General features: G+C 37.5%; 1 protein-coding gene across 2 annotated transcripts in view; it reads left to right on the top strand.

Annotated features, from left to right (window-relative positions):
* Positions 1–23,327, top strand: part of LOC110374099 (acetylcholinesterase) — a 67,692-nt gene that overhangs the window by 26,330 nt on the left and 18,035 nt on the right. For both annotated transcript variants that reach the window (XM_021331685.3, XM_021331691.3), the window contains exons 2-4: positions 6,364–7,679; positions 19,073–19,215; positions 20,599–20,751. In XM_021331685.3, the coding sequence (XP_021187360.2) occupies positions 6,467–7,679; positions 19,073–19,215; positions 20,599–20,751 (1,509 nt within the window). In that variant the 5' untranslated portion in view covers positions 6,364–6,466. The remainder of the gene's footprint in view (positions 1–6,363; positions 7,680–19,072; positions 19,216–20,598; positions 20,752–23,327) is intronic.

The raw sequence follows: 23,327 nt of genomic DNA on the forward strand, positions 1-23,327 counted from the left end.
ATGCACTCTTCTGATCTGTTTCCTACCTAAATTAAATTCATATTTATTTCTCAGCTAAAACTGAAAATTACTGTTCTTATTTCATCATATGTAACCTATTATTACTATATTTTATGTAACATATAATACTGACAAATGCAAACTCGCATACCGTGAAGTGTAGCATGCAACGAGGTCGCACCCATCAGCTGATCCGGGAGCCGTGCCGATCGCGTCATCAGTAATTCATTGTCCGCGGCCGACGCTATCGCTTCTACAAACATACCTGATGGACCTCAAATATTTGGACAATATATTATTATGACGGTACGCTTAAATTTCCAAAAGCTTACATGGCCTGCACGTGAAGTGGGAGAGCTAGAGTTTACTTTTCCTGTTTAACAACGGCTTTTAAATGCAATTTTTGTTAGTGATTAAAATATTTTTATGACATTCCGACCTCCAGAAAAAGACGACTGACTTAAAAATATGAATATGGTACCTATAAAATTCATCGTTATCATCATCACAATTAACATAAGTATGTCCTTAAATAACTTTGTATAAATACTAATAAATAAAAAGGTATGCTAAGATCAGTCCTGTACAAGTTTGCCTGAATTAAAAACCCTTACATTCCATGCTTTGAAAATTTGCTAGAAGAGTGCATTCGTTTATTTAAAAATCAAGACAATTTAATTGAACCAGTGCAAGTGTATCGGGGTTATTTCCATTATTTGGTTCTTAGAACTTTGCTGTAAAATACATACCTACCTCATTTAAGTGGGAATACCGTGCGAATTAAAATAATGTTCCTTAAATTTATTTAATGATACCAAGTAATTTGACTAGTGAATTTATGGTGTCGGTTTTTCCATGTTTTTAGTTTAAAAAGTAGAAAACTTTTCAGTTGTTTTTTTCTTTTATATCCTTAGGGATGTACATACATCTTGTGTTTACCCGGAAAAATTACGACAAACAGACATGGAACGTATATTGTTACTTACGCATTTCTTTTAAACTTTGCCCTACATTCTGATTTTCCCTATATTGTCATTTGTCTCTTGTGAAGGGAAATGAAAACCTTTGCTCGTGCGAGGTGTTGCCAAGCCAATATTGTTTTCATACAGTTTATTAACATAAAGACAGAATGTATGATCGCATATGAAACTTAACACTAGTCTATGTTTTTTTAAAGGAATGTCCGATAAAAAGTAACGCAACTATTTATTATATTTATTCTCCACAAAATCTAGGTAACTAGGTAAAATATTTCGTACTTAAGGCCCAAAATCAGTGACAAGATTCCACAAAGAAACATAACGAGGACATTATCGATTCAGTTCAGGTTCACGTAAAAGTTATAGGGAAACTTCTTCATGAAGGTAATTTTTGTATAAAAATCCAATAAGATGGTTTTATTATACGCCCAAAGCCCACATGTTATCGTTTGTAAATTGCCTCACAAGTTTACGTGCGCTTTGTATTCGAATCACTTACTGTAAATAAATAGCAATAGAATTCTTTGGAATTGAAAACTCGTGTTAGATATTGGAGCCCGGTAGAATGTACGGCGGAAAACGAATAGTTTTAGTGGGTAAAACAAATTGTATAACCACTCTTGTGAGTTGAACATACACTGTTTGAGATTGTGATCTTTTTGTTGGGTTCGTGAATGTGATCGGTTAATTTTTATCGAATGAATCAATTTTGTGGTCTTTTTTTTTAAATTCGTAGCTTTGGTTTGAAATGTCTTACACCAACCCGCGATTAAATAATTGAAAAAGTAGAATTGCACTTTTGTTTTTGACAAGCGAAACCTTGATGACCGATAATACCTCATCGACCTACTTTAATCTATGCGCAAAATAAGTAGAAACAAATGAACAAATTCTAAGTTCCAAACTTGAACAAAAAAAATCGTTTCCACGAAAAACAAATGTCCCAAGCACCTTTATCCACAAAACTATTCCCCTATTCATCTACTTCCTACCCGCCACCAAACATGTGGTTTCCTATACATATGTATTGGTCCAGCACGTTCACTTCCTAAAAGCCGGCTAAGGGATTACCACCGCTAGAATTGGGGGACAATCGGGGAATCTGAGCGGGAATTAACAACCGACAACGATTAGTAATATGCCCACACGTGTTTGTCGTAGTATCTGGAAACCAAAAATTATAACAATATTCTATTCTCTATGTATGAAAAATTTGCAGTTTCTTATTTCATAAAAAATAAAATCAGAACCATATTCACAGAAGCAGTGGGGATAAGTTGAAAAGTTATGTAAATTCAAAGTGAGCGTTGCTCTTAAATTCAGAATGACGTTCTTATTGTAAGAAAAATCTGTATTATTGTGTCCTGAAGTTTTATGTTTTATTTATTTGGTACAGTAAATATGCCCTTTTGTAAAAAGACCTGCCTAAACAAAAATGGAGGTCAAAAACCTGATGTATAGGCATCTACTTTCTATGTTCCGGATTTCTCCAGTAATTGCTCGGCATTTGTTTACAAATTACCAAAGCTTCGACAAATAGCTCTTTCGTCCTTTTTCTGCTTCGTAAAACAAGGTTTGCGATGGCAGCCCTCAAAATGATACCCTTCTGTTAATCACCCTTTGTTTCGTCCCACTGATTTGTTGTTGTTACGTTAATTTCCAAAGCTCCTATTTACCTGACAAAGGAAAAATATATACCGCCGTAATTGTGACATTGGTTTTGTAAACACTATAAATTAGGTCAGGCAAAGACGTAACAATGTGTCAGCATGATAATACATTGTTATGTTGAACAAAACCGTAATCCATTCAAAACCTCATTACACGGGTTGACAATAAAAATCACCATGAAACAAATATTATTACGGGCGTTATATTCACTCGGCGCGGTGGCGGTGGGTCGAGCCGTCGGTTATGTGTCCCCTGCGGCCGATCCAGGCGGCCGATGAAATAATGATCGCCCGATCGGCACCGAGATCGGCGGATAAGCGCGACCTCATAGCCAAGCGAATAGAAAATAACCCTCGATTGACTATCTGTTGAATGCTGTAACTATGTGTTAGTTGAACGCCATCGCGCCTAATATCGCAGTTTATGCTCTTCGTGTGTAATCGCGGTTATGGAAGCTATAGAAAATTGTTGCCTGTTTATGGCGAAAACTGTTTTCTTTTATTTGTCAACTTTTCGCTTTGACAATATTTTCTTTAGGCTTATACAAACCAGGTTAGTGGCGCAATGAAAAAACTTTTGATTGAAAAAGTAATGACCAAATATTCTTGAAAACATCCAGATATCTGCAGTATTAAAAACAGCACATAAATTCTTCATTGTCTTGGCGTTGGTATTCAAGTTTAAAGAATCCAGTGAGGTCAATCAATTTTAATGACGGTCCAGAAACCGGTACCTACAGTCGTCGACGTAGTCACTGAACTCTGAAGTATTTTGTGATTTAAAGGTAAGTATCTTATTATTTTGTCCAAAGCTACGGGAATAATTGCAAATTATTAAAAGTTGTGATAGTGAAACGGATACCTGGTTTTATGTCATGTAAACAGTAAATAAGGTTACTTTTAGGTAAGCGCGCTAGACCTTCGAATATTCTATCATCATCATTAGATAGCAGTCAATGCCTATAATAATTAAAAGTGAAAATAAAACTCAATAAATTATTTCAGTCTTCTACACTGTGCTTATTTTATTCACACCGATGAAACATACTACAACTCCTGCATACCGCACGAAGCAATCAACAGAACGCTAGTTATGCCATTCTTAATTCATTAACCACATTTGAAACTTCGTACAAAGATAATTTAGTTTTCATGCCGTCTAGTCTGTACATTTCAGAGTTCACATAGGGGCAAACTCGTTCAAACGTTCACGTTCGCGTTATCTTTTATGGTGAACATATCTGAAGGTGCGCGGTTCTTAGTTTTCTAGCCAATCACCATTGCATTACGGGTAGGAGCTTCTTGCTAATAAGTTTTTCTAGCGTCTTTTGTTTTATTTTGTTTACGGCTGTGTGAATACTTGGCAAAGGGCAATGTTACTATGTAATAAAATAATGTGATTCAGATATCACACCGTTACTCAATTACATCTAGTTGGACTGGTAGCTGCCCGCAACATCATCATCATCATCCTCCGAGCCTTTTTCCCAATCATGTTGGGGTCGGCTTCCAGTCTAACCGGATTCAGCTGAGTACCAGTGCTTTACAAGAAGCGACTGCCTATCTGACCTCCTCAACCCAGTTACCCGGGCAACCCGATACCCCTTGGTTAGACTGGTGTCAGACTTACTGGCTTCTGACTACCCGTAACGACTGCCAAGGATGTTCAATGACAGCCGGGACCTACAGTTTAACGTGCCATCCGAAACACAGCCAATGGTGTCTAAGATATACTTAGAAAGCACATACAAACTTAGAAAAGTTGCATTGGTACTTGCCTGACCTGGGATCGAACCCGCGCCCTCATACTCGAGAGGTTGGTCTTTTACCCACTAGGCCACCACGACTTTTTTTAGCTTTTGTTAGCTGCCCGCAACGTAGCTAAGAAAAGTATTTGCAGATTATTATTAGTTATTACACTCGTAAGCAGTGTAACTTGCAACCACAATAAGTAAAGATTAATTTAGTTTACAATGGTGGCAATTTTCAGATCTTTAATCAAAATGCAGCTAAACTTATTGAATCCCCCATTTTTCGCTCAATAATATTAAGAAAAACTCAACAAAAGCTCTCACATTTTCCATTACAGAATGTTTTCAATAAATGACGTCAAGCCGTGCAGTAGCCATCAAGCAGATAGCATCATTACTTTCACAATCCACTCACGACCCACGATGGAACATTTGATTGTGATTGATTTACCATTTTCACGACATGTCGAGTTTTTTGTGAAGTATCAGCTAATGGCTTCATAAACAAACACGCTTTTGTTTCCATCTTAAAAGGTTGTTTTTTTTAAATTCAGTATGAGTTTATGTTATTATGTTCGTGTTTTTTGGATCCTTATGAACTGGGTATTCTTAAGGTTCCGGCCCCAAAGGGTCAAACGCGTCCCTGTTACTAAAACTTCGGTCTCCGTTTGTTCATCTGTCACCAGGCACAAACAGGAAATCCTTGGGAAAACCTTTTTTTTTCAAAAGCTTAAAAAATTGTTTTTAAATAAAACTAAACCGTACTGGGCCAATTTCTAACCAACCTCAAAAATCACCGCACTCGTCTTTTGTCCAAATCGATTTTTTTGTGAAAAACACTAAATTTCGTATCTAGAAAAAAGATTTGCTGTATTGTATTGAGTGAATACGTCCAAAAATTAAATAATATGAAATAAATATATTTTGTAACATAACCTACTTTTTGAACGCCCCTCGTACCTTACAAAAAAAAGATAGAAATCTTTTCAAATTCGGAAAATCTTTTTTTTTGTGAGGTTAAAAATAGTTCAAAATAAAACTACACAGTATAGTCCACCATAACCACTTTGCAAACCAACCTCATACATCAACCGCACTGCTCCGTTATCCAAATCGGCTCTTTGTGTGCGAAACCCCTCAATCACATTCTGTCGCTCAATGTTAAATTGAAGGGCACGTGGTCTGAGAGAATACAAATCTAGGGTCCTACGATACGGACAATTTATGTGGTTTACCTCTAGTTATTAGGGTGTACTGGTGAAGTGTTTTGTGATGGACAAGTTCTGGTAATTTTGGGTACCTAGTATTGAATTAGTTCTCTCTCAGGTCGGTATAATCGGGTTCGCTTCTTTTGTTGTAAAAAGTGTCACTGATTTTGCTATAGTGTTATTACAATGCACCTATATCACCTTCATTTAATTTTATACTTATTGATGTGTTGAAATTCATTTTCAATAATTTAAGTGATGATACAATGCGATACTGCAAAGCATTTTTTCGGTAGCAGACTCTTGCAAAGTACTATCTTAAGCATACATGTATCATTACGACTCAATATACCTAATTTCTTTTTAAGACACAAAGGCAGCTTTGAATATTAATGTGTATAAAAAATCTTTTGAAGTCTGAAAAATGTATTATACATTCCACATTCCTTCTAGGCATAAGTTTAAAGGCATAAGGTTTGATATCTCTAAAGCCTTGTTACTCTACACCGGCTGTATCGACTAATTAATTAATCTCCGAGCGCCCGTTGGCGCTGTAAACGATACGTAATTTTAACGTAATAGTAATTTTGCAAACATTATAGGAAATCATATAATTTCTGAGAAGATTAAGATTTAACTTCCATTTCATACGGGTAATAATGTACACTCCATGTATACTACAAAGACTAGTCTGATAAGAAAATTGTTATCCTAAACGTTCTCGTATTTATCTAATACATTTTTTCTTTTCCAGGTACGACCACAACAGAATACCGTGTGCCCCTAGAAATGTGTTTCAACAAGTATCTCATTAAGCTGGCGGATTACTTCAGATTAGTTTCTGATACGTCTCGTTAATGCCCGTGCGAACAACAACATTCGAAATGATCAGCAACACGAAGATCGTGTTCACCAAGCTCCTGCTGTGCTGCTTCGTGTCAGGCGCCGTCGCGAGGTCGTGGGCCAACCATCACGACACCACCACGTCAACCACGCAGACCACCCCCACCACTAGTCCTGTGCCTAAGAACTTCCATAATGATCCACTCATCGTCGAAACTAAAAGTGGCCTCGTCAAAGGCTACGCTAAGACAGTTATGGGCAGGGAAGTACACATCTTCACCGGTATTCCGTTCGCGAAGCCCCCTCTAGGACCGTTAAGATTCCGCAAACCGGTACCCATCGACCCGTGGCATGGAGTACTTGAAGCCACTGCGATGCCAAATAGCTGTTATCAAGAACGGTATGAGTACTTCCCCGGTTTTGAGGGAGAGGAAATGTGGAATCCAAACACAAATATATCAGAAGACTGTCTCTATCTAAACATTTGGGTTCCCCAGCACTTACGAGTCCGTCATCATCAAGATAAGCCTCTTGCGGAGAGGCCCAAAGTGCCGATACTAGTGTGGATTTACGGTGGCGGCTATATGAGTGGCACGGCAACACTCGACCTATATAAAGCAGACATAATGGCTTCTTCCAGTGATGTAATAGTAGCATCTATGCAATATAGGGTTGGGGCGTTCGGATTTTTATACTTGAATAAATATTTCTCGCCGGGCAGTGAAGAGGCGCCGGGAAATATGGGCTTATGGGATCAACAACTCGCTATTCGTTGGATTAAAGATAATGCTCGTGCTTTTGGTGGTGACCCAGAATTGATAACTTTGTTTGGAGAGTCGGCAGGCGGGGGAAGCGTGAGTTTGCATATGCTTTCACCAGAGATGAAGGGATTATTCAAAAGAGGCATCTTGCAATCTGGAACGTTAAACGCTCCGTGGAGTTGGATGACAGGAGAGAGAGCACAAGACATAGGAAAAGTGTTAGTAGATGACTGTAATTGCAATAGCAGCCTGCTAGCTGCCGATCCGAGCTTAGTGATGGACTGTATGCGCGGAGTCGATGCAAAAACTATATCAGTACAGCAGTGGAATTCCTACACTGGCATATTGGGATTCCCGTCAGCTCCCACGGTTGACGGCGTGTTTTTGCCCAAAGACCCGGACACAATGATGAAAGAAGGCAATTTCCATAATACCGAGGTGCTTCTTGGAAGTAATCAAGACGAAGGTAAGTTTTTGTTGTATCTGACGTGCCTCCGCGTAGTTACAAGAGCTCTCGTTATTATTTAAAAAACTAAGGCCGAGAGATGAGAAGCAATTATCTTATTAAGACAAAATTAATATAATAATTTTATATTACATTAATCTTCTTAGTTATGTTTTGATGTTGGATAATATTTACTGTGTTCTTGAAACTGGCGGTGGCACGCCGTAAATTGATCGTAGTGCGTAGTAGTATCAAAGAGGGTAGATATTGTTTGTTCCCGACACAAACAAACGTAGCGGCTTATCGGATTGTTATGAAATATTTATTGGTGGATAAGTGCCTACTTAAATAAATTGGGAAATTATGGCTAGTCATTGCCACCAATTGTTAGGCGACACTTAATGAGTTTTTTGTTCCCAATACTCTAATGTTATTGGGTAAACAAAAACAGCACACATTTCATGCGCGGTGGCAACACTTACATAATCTGACGTAAGCGTGAAGTTGCCGCATCTCATGTTATGGAACATTGTCAGTTCAGCCAGACACATTTACAAAACGAACGAATAAAAGCTTAAGTACGACTTATCAATATTTGGTGTGGAGTTCGAGGTCGTTCGCGTAGTCCGCACATCGGGTACGTACTCGGAGCGACGCGCATGCGCAAATCTATGTAGACACAACAACAACACGCTGTAGATTTGAGTCGTGTGGTTCGTACTACAGACTCGCCCACGTACCACGCCGCCCCCCTCCACCCCCCTACTCACCCCCACGCTGTTGCCACGCACCCCGCCACTCGAGTCTCCAGCTAAGGACAACTTGTAGAAAATGAGATATTTTATTGCCACCTGGAGCTTTGCCTTAAACTAGTCGAACAAATCTCAGGTTTTTAAGTTCCCTTTTTATTTGTCTGAGCTCCTTAGATTTGTATTGCTCGTCAAATTGAGACGAGACCGACATTTTTTATATTGGATTGGTGAACAACGAATTGTAGCTTCGAAACTTAGTTACAACTGAAGAGAAATTGAGAATATAAAGTTTTATTAACATTAGTTTCCATTATTTTAATACTTGCATTTTTATTTTTTAAGAAGGTGCACAGTTGTAGCTTCTGCATTCTTGCATTCAATGTAACTTTACAAGGTGATAGACCTCCATACGTAAGTAAAATTGAATGCCTTGGAGAATAGCAACAGAACTTGCTAGATCATAAATTGAACTGAAAGCTTTCTGTGCTCACCATTTCCCAGTAAAGCACTAAATCTAAACCGACCTAAAACTACAAATCCTGAATCTTATCTACAGTTGGTAGACGTGTGATACGGATGTCGTAAAACTGGTACAACTGTACAAGTTCTCGTTTATCGGACAAAACATTAAAAGTTTGATACTACGATAAACTAGGAAAGAGTTTATGTATGAATCTGTTAATAAAGAGTATGTAATCTGTTAAGTTTACCATATTCATCATGAATCTTGATTAAGTTATTCATTAGAAACATAACCACCCGGTAGGGGATAAAGGACACTGAAAACTTATGAAAACTGAGGTACTAGAAGATATAATATTTTTATTAGTAATATTGTGCTGTAAAGAACTAAATAAATGCTTAATAAAGTCTCAACTACAAGGTTTGTAATACAAAAACTAGTAGTAAACTATCATAGCTCGGGAGACGTCGAAAACTTAATATTCTGCAGCGCTAGATCGGAGCAGAAAACATAAAATCATATTCCACGAGTGCTGGAATAAGCGAGGAAAATGCAAGCAGTAACGTTATGCAATACTCAGCCTGTTTTCAGACGCAGTGTATCTGTTCAAGCACTAGTCGGATATTGCAACGGGCACGCTTCATCCTTGAAAGGATTTGCCAGTACTTCTCGCTACTGGAATCCTAAATGAAAGACGACGGTGAAGTTCTATACAACGTAAGCCCATAGATACTCGCGAACAGTAGAGGGCCAGTGCAGTTGAGTTCAAAGAAAGGTTGGGACAAAACATATTGTTCTGTCTGGCGTGTTCTGTATTCTGAAATGGTGGTTAGGCTTGCATAAATATTAATATACTTTCTGATATATGCGGTTTTAGATACCTAGAATAAAATTTATCCGTCAACGAGATATTTGTCTGAACTTCTTAACTTAATCTTAAAAATCTTAGCCACAGCCAAATTCTTTTCAAGTTCTGATTGCACATTATTTTCGCTGTCCGAAACAGCAACAAAAATGACGGGCATATTGAAACGAAATAGATTTTCATGGATTCTGTCAAAACAGTTTGATTGATCGTTATTTGTTTAGATTTATTATTCAAGCTAAAATGTTTTTGTCAGTCTTTTAATTTCATTTTAAGTTGGCATTGTTTGTGTAGCTTTTTGCACTTTGTCGTAACTTTTTACTTTTCAGAAGTACTTAGGAGGTTCTATCTTGACATATGGATGTATTGATACGGTACACGTCTATGTACCTATAACAAAAGTATATACTTATCGATATTAGACGCAACTAACAGACTCAAATAAAATATATTTCAGCAAAATTTTGTATAATCCATTTTATTAGCATCTTTTACGTCCTCACTTACTTCGAATTCAATCACGAAAATGGGTGCTTGTTCTCAAAGTGCAGTAATACGCGTACCGTGCAAATATTCCCCTTTGATATGAGGATTGTTATAAAGAGATTTTCCAGAACATTCCACCCCTACCCTCTTCTACTTGACCTTGACCGCGCAAACGTGGATTGCGAAGTTCCAATGTCACGCCGTACGTACTCCGGCGGCCATTTTTACGTGATTATCGCGTGTGTAGACCATAAATCATAGTATAATGCGCTAAACGCTTCATTATGAACTAGTTCGAAGTATTATGCCAGTTTGTTATTTTGTTTTTGATTAAGTTATAGTTTGTGATTTTGTTTAACTTGTGGTTTTATTCGTAGTTTATTTGATTGCTTCATTCGTCTGTTTCTATTTATTTGATTTTATAAATCCTAAATGTTAGAAGAAATTTAAAAAAACATTGCTCCTCCATTAGCGATAAAAAATATCTTACTCGGTATCTACCCCAATTTTTAAAACCTTGTTTCGCGAAAGATCTCTTCAAGTAGTTCAATTTGGAAATCAACGAATGGAAAATCTTCGCTTCACTTTGAGTTCAAGTAAAATAAAAATTAAGCTTGTCATTATTAATGTAGGTTTACATTTCTACAGAGGTTTTTTTTCAAATACAAAATGGATGAAGCTACTTGGTTACCACGGCTCACGACCTAAAGGACTAATGACCATTGAAAATCTAAACTGTGATTGGTAGGCATGTCACCTGTTCCACATTCAAACACTACGGGCTATGTCCCTTAATTTGCCTTTGACAAGAAACCGCACAGTTTCTATATACGAGTAAGTTCGTTTGGCAGCTATTTCACACACAAAATCAACAAAAACAGTTTAGTAAAATAAAATGCATAGACTGTTATTGACAGTTGTTCTAAGTTATTTTCAGACACAAAATAGGCAAAAATATATTCAATCAACACACAAAAAATGTACCTAAACATGTACACAGAAATATGAGTACAAATACACAGCTTTCTGACGGCCAAAATTGAATGCGCATAACACTTAAAAGCTTATAGCAGAATAATGTAGTTTACTGTTAGTGAATTCTTGGAACCGGCAAGTGCAGAATTTACAGGGAAATTATTACATGCAAACTGACTAACTTTACCTTCTATTATGATTGCTAAAATGGATACGTTAAACCGATTATAAACTTTAAACAAACTATTCAGGTTTACAATTAGGCAAGTTATGTAAAACATTACAACTTACTACCTTTCGAATTAACTATCAATAATTGGTCTTCTCACGAGACATGTGTCGCAACAGTGACACCATAGAGAAAATATCGAATTGCTAGCATTGAAGGCCTATTTTGTTTGGGACAAAACAGATCATAGATAATTTGCTGAGCTGAAGGCTCCCCTGTTGTGGAAACCCACCAGATGAAAAATACGTAACTTGATGGAACCTTAATTCATAAACTTGAAATCATCGACATCATTAGCCTTTTTGAAACGTGAAATACCAAAATGAATTTTCATGAAATCCAGGTTTGATTTTATTACGCTCAAATAATGTAGTTCCATGTCTCAAAAGACGTGCAGAGTTAATGTTTTTTCTGTAATCTGTTTCTCTGCCGTTTTCACTAGCATCCCAAAGGAGTTAAGTCGTCATCATCTGTCTAACCTTTTCACGAGCATATTGCGAGTACTTATTTTCTTTTTGAAAAGAATAAAATATTAAAGTCACTCAAAGTCAGAAAAAACTATACACATTGTAAGAATTATAGTAGGTAATTACCAGTAGCCGCAGAAATCCGTAATAATTAATAGAACAATTTTCTCTAACAACAACGGCCGTATTTTCTGAGTAGCAACAAGATTTTTCCGGTTTGTTGGCCCGCTGGTTACGATAGTTCGTTAGTTCCTCCGACGCCGTGACAAGCTTATTTCGTCTTGTTTATTAGTTCAGGTGTCAACGCCGTCTAGGTCCAAATATTAATATTTCTCTCGTGACCTAGTTATCGACCCATATTACACTACTCACAACTTATGGACTGCTGGTAGTTTGGTCGTAATTGTAATTTTTTCCAAGGCCTCGTAAACATACGAGAGGTTCATTTAAAATTTAGGGGGTTCCGTTTTTCAGGGTTGAGATAAATTTCAGTAATCATTACATGAAAAGGCATGAAAAATTGTTAGGCTGTTGGAAAAGACTTTTCTTTATACGGCCTTTAAACGCTTAATAACGAGAGAGATGATTACAGATTTCGGATCGTACCAAAAGCATGCAATTGCAATTTGTAAACCATGACTGAAGAACCAGTTTATCAGTTTTAAAGACCACCAATACTGGCTCCAAGTCACTGTCCTCTAGAGTACCTACACTAAGCATGCCACATAAAAATATTCCTAAACTACTAATGTAGCGTTAAATATTCATAGAAAAGGCATCAACATGCTCACCCGAGCAGTAGCTCTAACGCTCGTGCGAACTTCGTAACTAAGATACGTCGAAGTACTTCGCTCGTCTTACTTCTTCGTCTTATAGTGTTGCAAGTAGTGAAAGTTTGTAGTCTACTTTTGTATTTTGTTTTGTTTTGCGAAGGGAGGGAACTGAGCCCTAAGATGTGTTGTTTAAACTTTAAGGATAGCTTTCTGTTGTTGCGCTCTCGATTTTAATGTCACGGCCTAGGGCATGAGCTGCAGTTGGTTCTTCTTCTTGGGATCGATTCCCGGGTCGAAAAATTGCTTAATGGTCAGAAGCTTGTTTATTCTTTATTGCACACATAAATACAGAGAGACACACTGAATACAGAGAGATAATGTACAATGGCGAGCTTAACCTAGTGTTGGGTTCTCTTCCAGCCAACCTTAGAGTGAAAGAGTGATTTGATGGGGTAGGGCAAATGTGCAACTTTATACTAATAAAAAGAATCTATATTAATAATTCCTTATAATAAATTAAATATATACCTTTTATAATTACATGAAATATATACAATATAATATATACAAATATATACAAATATATATACAAAGGTCATGTTGATAAATAATGTTCCTTAACTCGTCTCTTAAACATATCCAATGATGAGCTCTCGCGTATAGAATGCGGAAGGGTATTCCACAGCCTAACAGCACGAACAGTGAATGATCCATCATAGCGACTTGAAGTGTGGGATGGGATACGAAGTAGAAGAGATGAGGAAGAGCGACAAGGTTTGCCTCTGGGAACGAGGAACTCAAAGCGTTCACGAAGGTAACTTGGAGCGAGAGGATTGTAAAGAACAGAGTAAAGAAAAGAAAGAACGTGAGCATCTCTACGCCGCCGAATAGGCAGCCACTTCAACTGGTTCCGAAATTCCGACACATGATCGTACTTTCGGAGGCCGAAAATGAAGCGGATGCATAAATTCTGCAGACGTTCGAGTTTATCAAGTAGCTCCTCAGTCGCATCAAGGAAACAGACATCAGCATAGTCTAACAAAGGAAGGAGGAGCGACTGAGCGAGAGTAATCTTTGTTGGAAAAGGCAGGAACTTCTGGAGACGCTTGAGTGATTGAAACGAGCAATATACCCTCCTGCTTACTTCTGCAATGTGTTTAGCCCAAGATAAGTTGCAGTCCATGAAAACACCCAAGTTTTTAACATGCGATGAGTAGGCTATTACTACATCGTCATACAGAAGTGAGGGGGGAGTTTGCAGCCTATTTATGAAATATCTGCCACCAATAATGAGAGCTTGAGATTTGTTTGGGTTAACTAGAAGTCCAAAATTTTTAGCCCATTGACTTATATTTTCAAGATCATTATTGATGGCGCCAATAACCCTAGAGAGCTCTTCAGGTTGACAATGCTGATAAAGCTGCAAGTCGTCTGCATAAAGATGATAATGCGAAACAAGTGACTTTGTGATGGCGTTAATAAAAACGGAGAAAAGTAGAGGAGAGAGAACACCACCCTGGGGTACACCCGCAGCCAGATCACACCACTCAGAGGAAACCTCATGAGTGCGGACCGACTGCGAGCGACCCCGAAGATAAGAACTGAACCACGCAACTACAGAAGAAGATATATTAAGTGACGATAGGATGGCTAAGAGGATGTCAAAATCAACTGAATTGAAAGCACTGCTGAAATCCAGTAACACCAACACTGTCAACCGCCTGTTCTCCATAGCTAGCCGAATGTCGTCAGTTATTTTAACTAGAGCCGACACTGTGCTATGGCCAGGGCGGAAGCCAGATTGGTACGGGCTCAGCAGGCTGTTAGAGGAGAGGTGACGAGACAATTGATTATTGACAACACTCTCAAGGACTTTTGATAGGATTGGGAGGATGGATATTGGCCGGAACTGAGAGACTGAGGAAGGATTAGACACTTTGGGTAAAGGCAGTACATGGGCTCTTTTCCATGCTGAGGGAAAGGAGTTGGTAAAGAGGGAGTAGTTGATGAGATGCAAAACTAAAGGAATCATTTCATCAAGGATAAGGAGAAGCATTTGGAGATGAATACCATCATCTCCTACCGCCTTTGAGGAAATGGATAGGATTGCACGTTTAATATCTCCCTCCGTAGCTGGATGGAATGAAAACGCAGTACAATTTGGCCGAGGAACATTAGAGAGATAATGTAGAGTAGAAGATTTTACGTCATCATCCAGCGTTACTGGTGACATTGAAAAATGAGCATTAATTGTGTTCGGGTCCATATCGGTGGTGCTGTCATTGACAGTCTTGCCAATACCGAGGGACTTAAGAAATTGCCATACTTGCGCGTTGTTAAGGTTTTTAATAGAGTTATGAATGTGGCGTCTCTTAGCATCTCTGCACAGACGACTGCAGCGATTCCGTAGCATCTTGTATTAGGTCCAGTTCTCCTCACTGGGATCACTTCTGTATCGTCTTTTAGCCCTATCCCTTATCGCCATCACCTGCTTAATGCTGTCTGATAACCAGGGCGCAGGCAGATGTCTAACTCGTACCTTCTTGAGTGGGGCATGCTTGTCATAAAGACATAAGACCAACCTGTTAAACTCAGAGACCATAGTATCTACATCATTGCAGTCATAAACAGGAGACCAGTCAATATTGCCCGCATCTTCCCTCAAACGATCCATATCAATGTTCTTGAAACTGCGAAGGAAGAGAAATTTGGCTTTACGTTTAGGGGGACGAATCTTATAAGATAGATAGAGAAGGTCATGATAAGAAAATGAGGCCGGGAGTTGCCCATGAGTGGCTACTTTGCTAGGGTCGGATACTAGTATAAGATCTAGAAGTGAAGGATTGCAATGAGGGGCACGGTGAGTAGCGTTAAGCTGAAGAATATGCATATTGATAGAAGAGACAAGAGAGCGGAGTTTACGGCTGCGCACATCATCTTTAATCAAACAGGTGTTGAAGTCTCCGAGGATAATAGTATGGTCATAAAGAGGGGTAAATTGTTCCAGTTTTGACTCAAAAGAGGAAAAGTAATCGATAGTGCAAGACGGATTATAATAGACCCCTAACAGTAATTTTGTTCTATTAAAAGTTGTTTCAATAAAGAGATGTTCGGCGGTTTTAGAGTACTCACTCGGAGACTTGTCAATGATTTTGTACGTGATATCTCCACGAAGATAAATGGCGACCCCTCCACCTCCCTTGCCAGTTCTATCATTACGCACTAGTTTGTAGCCGGGCAAGGAGTATTGGGTAGAAGGAAGTGTTGGTTTGAGAAATGATTCAGAGACAAGGATAGCATGGACAAGATTGGAGTCAAAAGAAGAAAGAAGGTCCGCATGATGGGCAGGAATGCTCTGGGCATTTATATGAACCGTATTAAAAAATTTACTGTATGGGGAAAAAATATTATAGAGTTGGTCACGTAAATGCACCGTATCATCACTGAACGCACTCGCAAAGCTCTCATCGGACGAACAAGAAGACGAACAAGAAACAAAACTGTCATCAAAATTATCAATCATGACGTATATAACAATATATAAATATACTTAAATAATATATAAGATATATATATAAATAAATTAAAGTATCAGTTACCTCTTAATCCAAATCCTCGATGCACTCACCAGTTAACTTATTTACAATGATTAAAAGACTCGTATCTACAAAAATTAATTAAAGTTTCTGAACGAATCACAACACAATGTCAAAACAAATGTCAAATTAAACGTCACACACAACATGAACAAACACAATAATATTTAACAATTACCGACAAACAAAAAGAAAAGAAAACTAATCACAACTACTACTTTGCTTGCCTTCTTGCCCTTTTGCCCGACGGAGTTTTGTTGATGCTCGACGCCGGCTTGTTAGTTGCAGCAGCAGGCATCGGGAACTGTGCAATTAGTTGCTGCAGTTCCGCAGGGGACTCTATCTTTCGCCGAGACTTGTCCGGCAGCAGAATGAGGATCTTACCCTCGGACGTCCAACACTCCTTTACTCCAAAATGCTTCCGAGCCGCAACAAATGCATCGTGCCTGGGCTTTGTCAAGAACTCTGAGAACACAAGTCCAGTGCCCTTCAGAGCTGTCTTGCTTCGCCACACCTCACTGCGCAGACTGTGGCTCTGGAACCTTATAAGCAGAGGCCTTGTTCTACTGCCATCTACTCCTAACCGATGACACGACGCAATATCCCCTGCAGACACATTAGGCAGCTTCATTTCATCAGTCAAGACTGCAACTGCCCGGGACACGTGATCTTCGTCCTTCTGCTCAGGAAGACCGTGAAGAAGGAGCACTCGCCTACGGGAAGACATTTCGTGCCTATCCAGGCCCACTGTCAGTAACTCCACCTGCATCTTAAGTGCACTCATTGTTTTCCAAATGAGGCACTTAAACTCAGTGAAGTCTCGGGACAGGCTGGCAATGGTCTTGTGCGTGGCCTCATTGCTGGTGACATTCTTCAACTCTTCCTCGTATATGTTCATCCTCGAGGTGAAGGTGGCAGACAGTTCCTCCATGCAGTTTGACAGCTTCGCGTACAGATCCATTCTTGTGTGATTATGAGATGAATTTTGAGAGTGAAAGTTTAGGTTGTTAAAAAAGTGAGTGCATCTAGTAAATCTGCAGTGTTTTAGTGCATTTACACAGTGATATATACAATGTAAATAATTTTAAAATAAAAAAATACTCAGGAGCTCTTTTAAAAGTTGTGTTCCTTCTCACTACCCTCAAAAAAAAGCATGACTGAAGAACCAGTTTATCAGTTTTAAAGACCACCAATACTGGCTCCAAGTCACTGTCCTCTAGAGTACCTACACTAAGCATGCCACATAAAAATATTCCTAAACTACTAATGTAGCGTTAAATATTCATAGAAAAGGCATCAACATGCTCACCCGAGCAGTAGCTCTAACGCTCGTGCGAACTTCGTAACTAAGATACGTCGAAGTACTTCGCTCGTCTTACTTCTTCGTCTTATAGTGTTGCAAGTAGTGAAAGTTTGTAGTCTACTTTTGTATTTTGTTTTGTTTTGCGAAGGGAGGGAACTGAGCCCTAAGATGTGTTGTTTAAACTTTAAGGATAGCTTTCTGTTGTTGCGCTCTCGATTTTAATGTCACGGCCTAGGGCATGAGCTGCAGTTGGTTCTTCTTCTTGGGATCGATTCCCGGGTCGAAAAATTGCTTAATGGTCAGAAGCTTTCGCAAAAGACCCAAATCTGGAAGTTAGAAATTGATACCCGTGCGTGCATCCTGAGCATGAACTCTCTCCAACCGTGTTTGCGTAAACGCTGATGTTATAGGTACCCCTTGCTTCAGCGCAGCTAGCTGATCTCCTAAGAAATATGTAGGCTACTTTTTATCCGGGAGAATCCCTTTGGCAACCAGTAAAACTTGCATATGCCATGGTTTTCTATAAAATGGTTCTGGCCGAAAACCTGCGCGACGGTAAGCGCAATCATTGTAAAGACTGATAGAATTGGTTAGTGGACGTTATATACGCAGTATGGGCACTTGTTACCACTAGAAGTAGAATGAAAAGGTGGTCGTTGTTCTTTTATCCACAAGTACTTACGTCCGCCAAGAGTGGTCCCAAGTGCTTGGAATTGTGCCCGGTAAATGTCAATAGACTCAACCTACTCGTAGTGATTTAAAAACTTATGAAAATGTTAAGATAAACTATTTATTTCGCAACTATTCATTACATAAATTATTTTGCTTAAGAATCCAAATTCGTTCAGTAGTTTTCGTTTTTATGGCTAATATTACGAGAAATTTACTTTGTAATATGTAACTAGTCATTGTTAATTTGTACATGATGATTGAGAGACTATATTTTCCCAAAATCAAATAGCAATGGAATCAAAGTGGATATACGTTAGATAATGAGCGCGTTTTATACCAAATAAATCATACATGAAACCGCAAACAAATGTACGACAATCCGGTCATTTTATTATGTACATTGTTTGTTGATCCACATAACAATGAAATTACGAAATTCATTAACACGGTACAAATTTTAAACAACCCAAATTGATTGTGGTTTTCAATAATAGGTACGTAAAATTGCTGTACCTAGATCTTGAAAACACGTGATAATGAAAAAGCTATAAATAAATGAGGCTTATTAATTTAAAATATTGATAAGTTCGTTACTTAAGTAAGCTTACTAAACCCTTAAATTCACAGTTTATAATTTTGGTCATATACACCAGTATTATAAATTACATATCTTTTAGAAATAAAAACACGCAGAATTCAATAATCAAATATGCAAACATTTTTCGCCGTTCAATGTGCTTAATGGATGTTGAAGATCTTCATCTTCTGTATTTGCATTCCTGGTCCATCTTTAATGCAACATTAACATAATAAATTATGTATTCTCGTTTCAGGAACCTATTTCTTACTATACGATTTCCTTGACTACTTCGAGAAGGATGGCCCCAGCTTCTTGCAACGCGAGAAATTTCTAGAAATTGTCGACACTATATTCAAGGATTTCTCCAAAATAAAGAGGGAAGCTATCGTATTCCAAGTAAGTAATTCATACCATCAACAGGACTTATAACTAATTCATACCTATCATAAAAGGTCACGTTACAAGGATTACATTGTTTAAAATTAAACAAAGTTTCTTCATTATGATGAGGGTCAAGACCTGTGTAATTAGGCTACTATGTGTAATTACCATTCATTGCAAAGACTAACAAAAGTCCGTATGTTTATTACTTTATCTTTCTATCGAATGTGTGAAGACTGTTTGAATGTTCTATGTATAAGATGTGAATGACTTAAAATGAGATAATATATTAACACTTAATTAACCTTTGATAATTCGAATATAAAGGCATATTATACTCCAACAAAACTGTGTATGAAACTAATCTCTTGAGGAAAAAACTTTCGACAATTCCTCGGGATGACACATAAAAATTCTACGAACAAAAATGGCGCTTTGACGAGGATGAGGAAATATTTTGAGTTGAACAAATAATCTTCAACGTCAACTGTCAACATACTTTCAAATCAAAATACAAGCTTTTATAGGATCAGTGGATGGACAGAGAGGTACAATACGAGCTTTACGGGCCGAGAGTCTTTTGTTTACATGGATTAAAAGGAAAAAAGGGACAGTTGACAACGATCAATATGCTGTCCTGTCATTTATATCTACCAATACATGGCGTTAAATTCAATAGTTTACCTAATGTCCATTTAAAATCTCAGATGAACCTCTTTTACGATCAACAGTCAGGGAAGGATTATAAGAAAGAATTAAACGTCTCTTTTTAAGTTTATCTCCAACATTAACCGGACAGCACTTAAATGCACGCACCAATACTTTGTTCGTAGAAATTGGTGTGATTTCATCACATCCCGACCAACTTGTAATAAGGATGTCCATCTGAAATTACCTTCAATAATGCGAAAATGCCTATCTCATTGCTGCACTTGAATTCTCATTTTGTTTGTCTTAAATGCGGAAACATTTGTGCGAAGCCAATTAAATACTAAATGGTATGCAGACGAGTAATTAAAATGTTTGCTTTCATTAGTCGGCAGTTCGTTTATTGTTAGTTTGAATGACTCTCCAATAATTATGCTAATTTATATGAACATCATTTTCATTATACAATATTTTAAGCTTTTATTTACCGATAGCATAAAATGCAAAACCACAATATTGTATCATTGATGATGGTCAAAGTGAAATACGTAAAAGAGAATAGAGGAAAAAGAGAGAGTGAGAGTGAGAAAAAAAGAGACAGTAAGAGTGGCTAAAAAAATGAGTTCTATCAAAGCGAATCGCGTTTACTAACTACAAAGTATACGGAGAATCTAATTGTTCTTGAAATAAATTACCAAAGAACATTCTTTGTTTACTTTTTAAAGCATTAATAAATGGTTTCTGTTCTAGTATACGGACTGGGAGGAAATTACCGATGGCTATCTGAACCAGAAAATGATAGCTGACGTGGTGGGCGACTATTTCTTCGTGTGCCCTACTAACTACTTCGCGGAAGTGCTGGCCGATTCAGGAGTTGATGTATACTACTATTACTTCACTCATGTAAGTTTTTTTTTAAATTTTCTTAATAGACTTTGTGATTGTACAAAAGAGGCTGGATCAAGGAACAGTATAGCAGTTATATTGATGCTGAATTGACGTCAACTGTGATTTTTACCCGACTGTCAATATGAGTTATATTTTCGTGTGTATGTAAAAGAATACTAGGTACGTTTGTATGTTTATTATCTACATAGCTTTTATACCAAAGAAGTGAAATAAAATACGGTCCGTTTAAAATAACAAAGAGTACACTTATACAGATTCTACATTTATACAAAGTTTAATGAACTTTTAGGTAGCAATTAAAATAAAATCAAGTGAAAGCTACAAAGGTTTTACCACGGACAAAGCTCATATTATTTAGATTGTACAATAAAATTAAGAGGCAGATAGATAGGTACCTCTTTATGGAAAACTCAGAACAACATTTCGACGTAGTATTTTTTAACCGCCTTCTCAAAAAGTGGAGGTTCTCAATTCAGATTTTTATATTTTCTTATACAGCTCATATAATTAGATTTCAAGTCTGTATATATTATTTTTATATAATTTTGACGTAAAATGTTTAAAATACACTAAAATGCAAATATCAAAAGCGATACCATCAAAGTATAAACGGACATGCAGGCAACATTTCAAAGGAATAGCTGTGACGAAGACACACTTGAAACGGCAAAACCGGTCTGGGTTTAACACGTTAATTTGGCTAACGAACCATATACGAGAGCTCTTATAGTTTGCCGTGAACATCTGCTTTTTGCTTTGCCACTACTTTTGAGGACGGGACGCGTTTGTGTCGAAGTGCCTTTACGGTAATACGAAGTCATTATGTAGACTGAATAAGTATTTAAAAGATATTTTCAAATCTATAAAAAAAAATATCATCTGCCTTTTCCCAACTATTTTGGCGTTGGCTTCCAGCCAGTCTTGAGCTTCCATGCTGAATCCAAGTACCAGTGTTTTAATTAGAGCGACTTCCTAACTGACTTCTTCATCCCGATACCCCTTGGTAAGACTGGTTGTCAGACTTTTTGGCTTCTATTCGTAAAATATTTAAATGTAGTAAACCTCCTAAATAAAATGATATTTTTGAATATGGAACAACCTATTCCATATTCCCTTTTTGTATCATAAAAAAAAGTAATTTTAGAAATGTTTCAGTTTTCTGGTCGTTTAGGCCTGTTCTAGTTTTTCTAATCTCGTCCCGTTTCATTTGGGTTTGCCGTCAGATGAAATCAATAACCTGATACTAAATATGCAACTCTAATATTGCGGCTATTCGGATTTGACAAACCTACCTAGCCATTGTAGGGCAGACAGAATTCTTTAGGATGTTTAACTCCTATAATTATGAAAAAGAATATTGTTACAGTATAGGTAATATAAAAGGTGGTTTGTGGGAAAAACATAATTAAAAAACATACATTATTATTTTTTCTTAGAAAACCGCAGTATTATTGTAAAAGCTTTAAATTGTGACAAATAATATCTTTTATCATTGACAAAGATATTATGAGTCATAAGAAGAACAGAGCTGACTATATTTCAATTATAGTACATCCATTTTATTTAATACACCTTCTGTTTTTTTTTTACTTTTAATCAGACATATATTGAATTGAGTAGAGGAAATAATATTATTTACTTAATACTTTTAGTCTAATAGAACACCGCTTAGTACTTTCCAAAGTTTTAAATGGAGCGACTACAGTCGGGGTATCTGATACCCTTTAGTACTAAGACTAGTTGTCAGACATTCTAGCTTGGTCAAGATGTTCAGTTAAACGGCATGGACCTACAAATGTAGTGCGCCTTCCAAACACGGACGAATTTGTTATGACAAGATGGTAACCCATCCATGGACCGGACATGGCCAAGCGTTGCTTAACCTCATGATCGATAGGCCTGTGGGTCTGTTACCACGCTTCCATAATAAATCGAGAAAAGCTCACAAAAGTTATGAACATCGTGTAATAACGTTGACAAAAGCCATAAAGAAACGCAAAGAAATATTGCCAGGTCCGCAATGTTCATTATTTTCAATTTGATAAGATACCTTTCCTCAAACGTAGTGTCAAGCTTGTTCGCAAGAAAATGTTCATTATAATAATTAGTTTTTCTTTCTAATAAGAAGTCTTGTTGTTCCTGCCTTACCTACACGTGCAATTCTTAGTTTTAATGAAATGAACAACGGGATAAAAGCATGTTATATACTCGGGAACATACTAATGTGAGCGTGTTTTGTTTTTTATGAGACAATGTTGTAATGAAGTACAATGCAGAGCATAAGGGGAGTCCTATGGTTGTTCAGATTACGATTATAATTTAGCTCACGAAACTGACAGAGAATATCGCATAAACGGAATGAAAAGAGAGACTGTTAATGTTTTTGAGACGCATTATTTACAGTGAAATATCGAGTCTAATCTTTTGGAGTTCAAGATATTGTTAACCTTACTTGAAAAACGCTTTTTTTGAGAAAATGTGCACAAAAATCTTGCCGACCTAATTTCAATGAGTATTATATAAAAGGCACCAGAGTATCAGTTCCAGCAACAGAACCCACGCTTAATCTA

The sequence above is a fragment of the Helicoverpa armigera genome, chromosome 12, assembly GCF_030705265.1.
Source record: "Helicoverpa armigera isolate CAAS_96S chromosome 12, ASM3070526v1, whole genome shotgun sequence".
In the NCBI taxonomy this organism is placed as follows: domain Eukaryota; kingdom Metazoa; phylum Arthropoda; class Insecta; order Lepidoptera; family Noctuidae; genus Helicoverpa; species Helicoverpa armigera.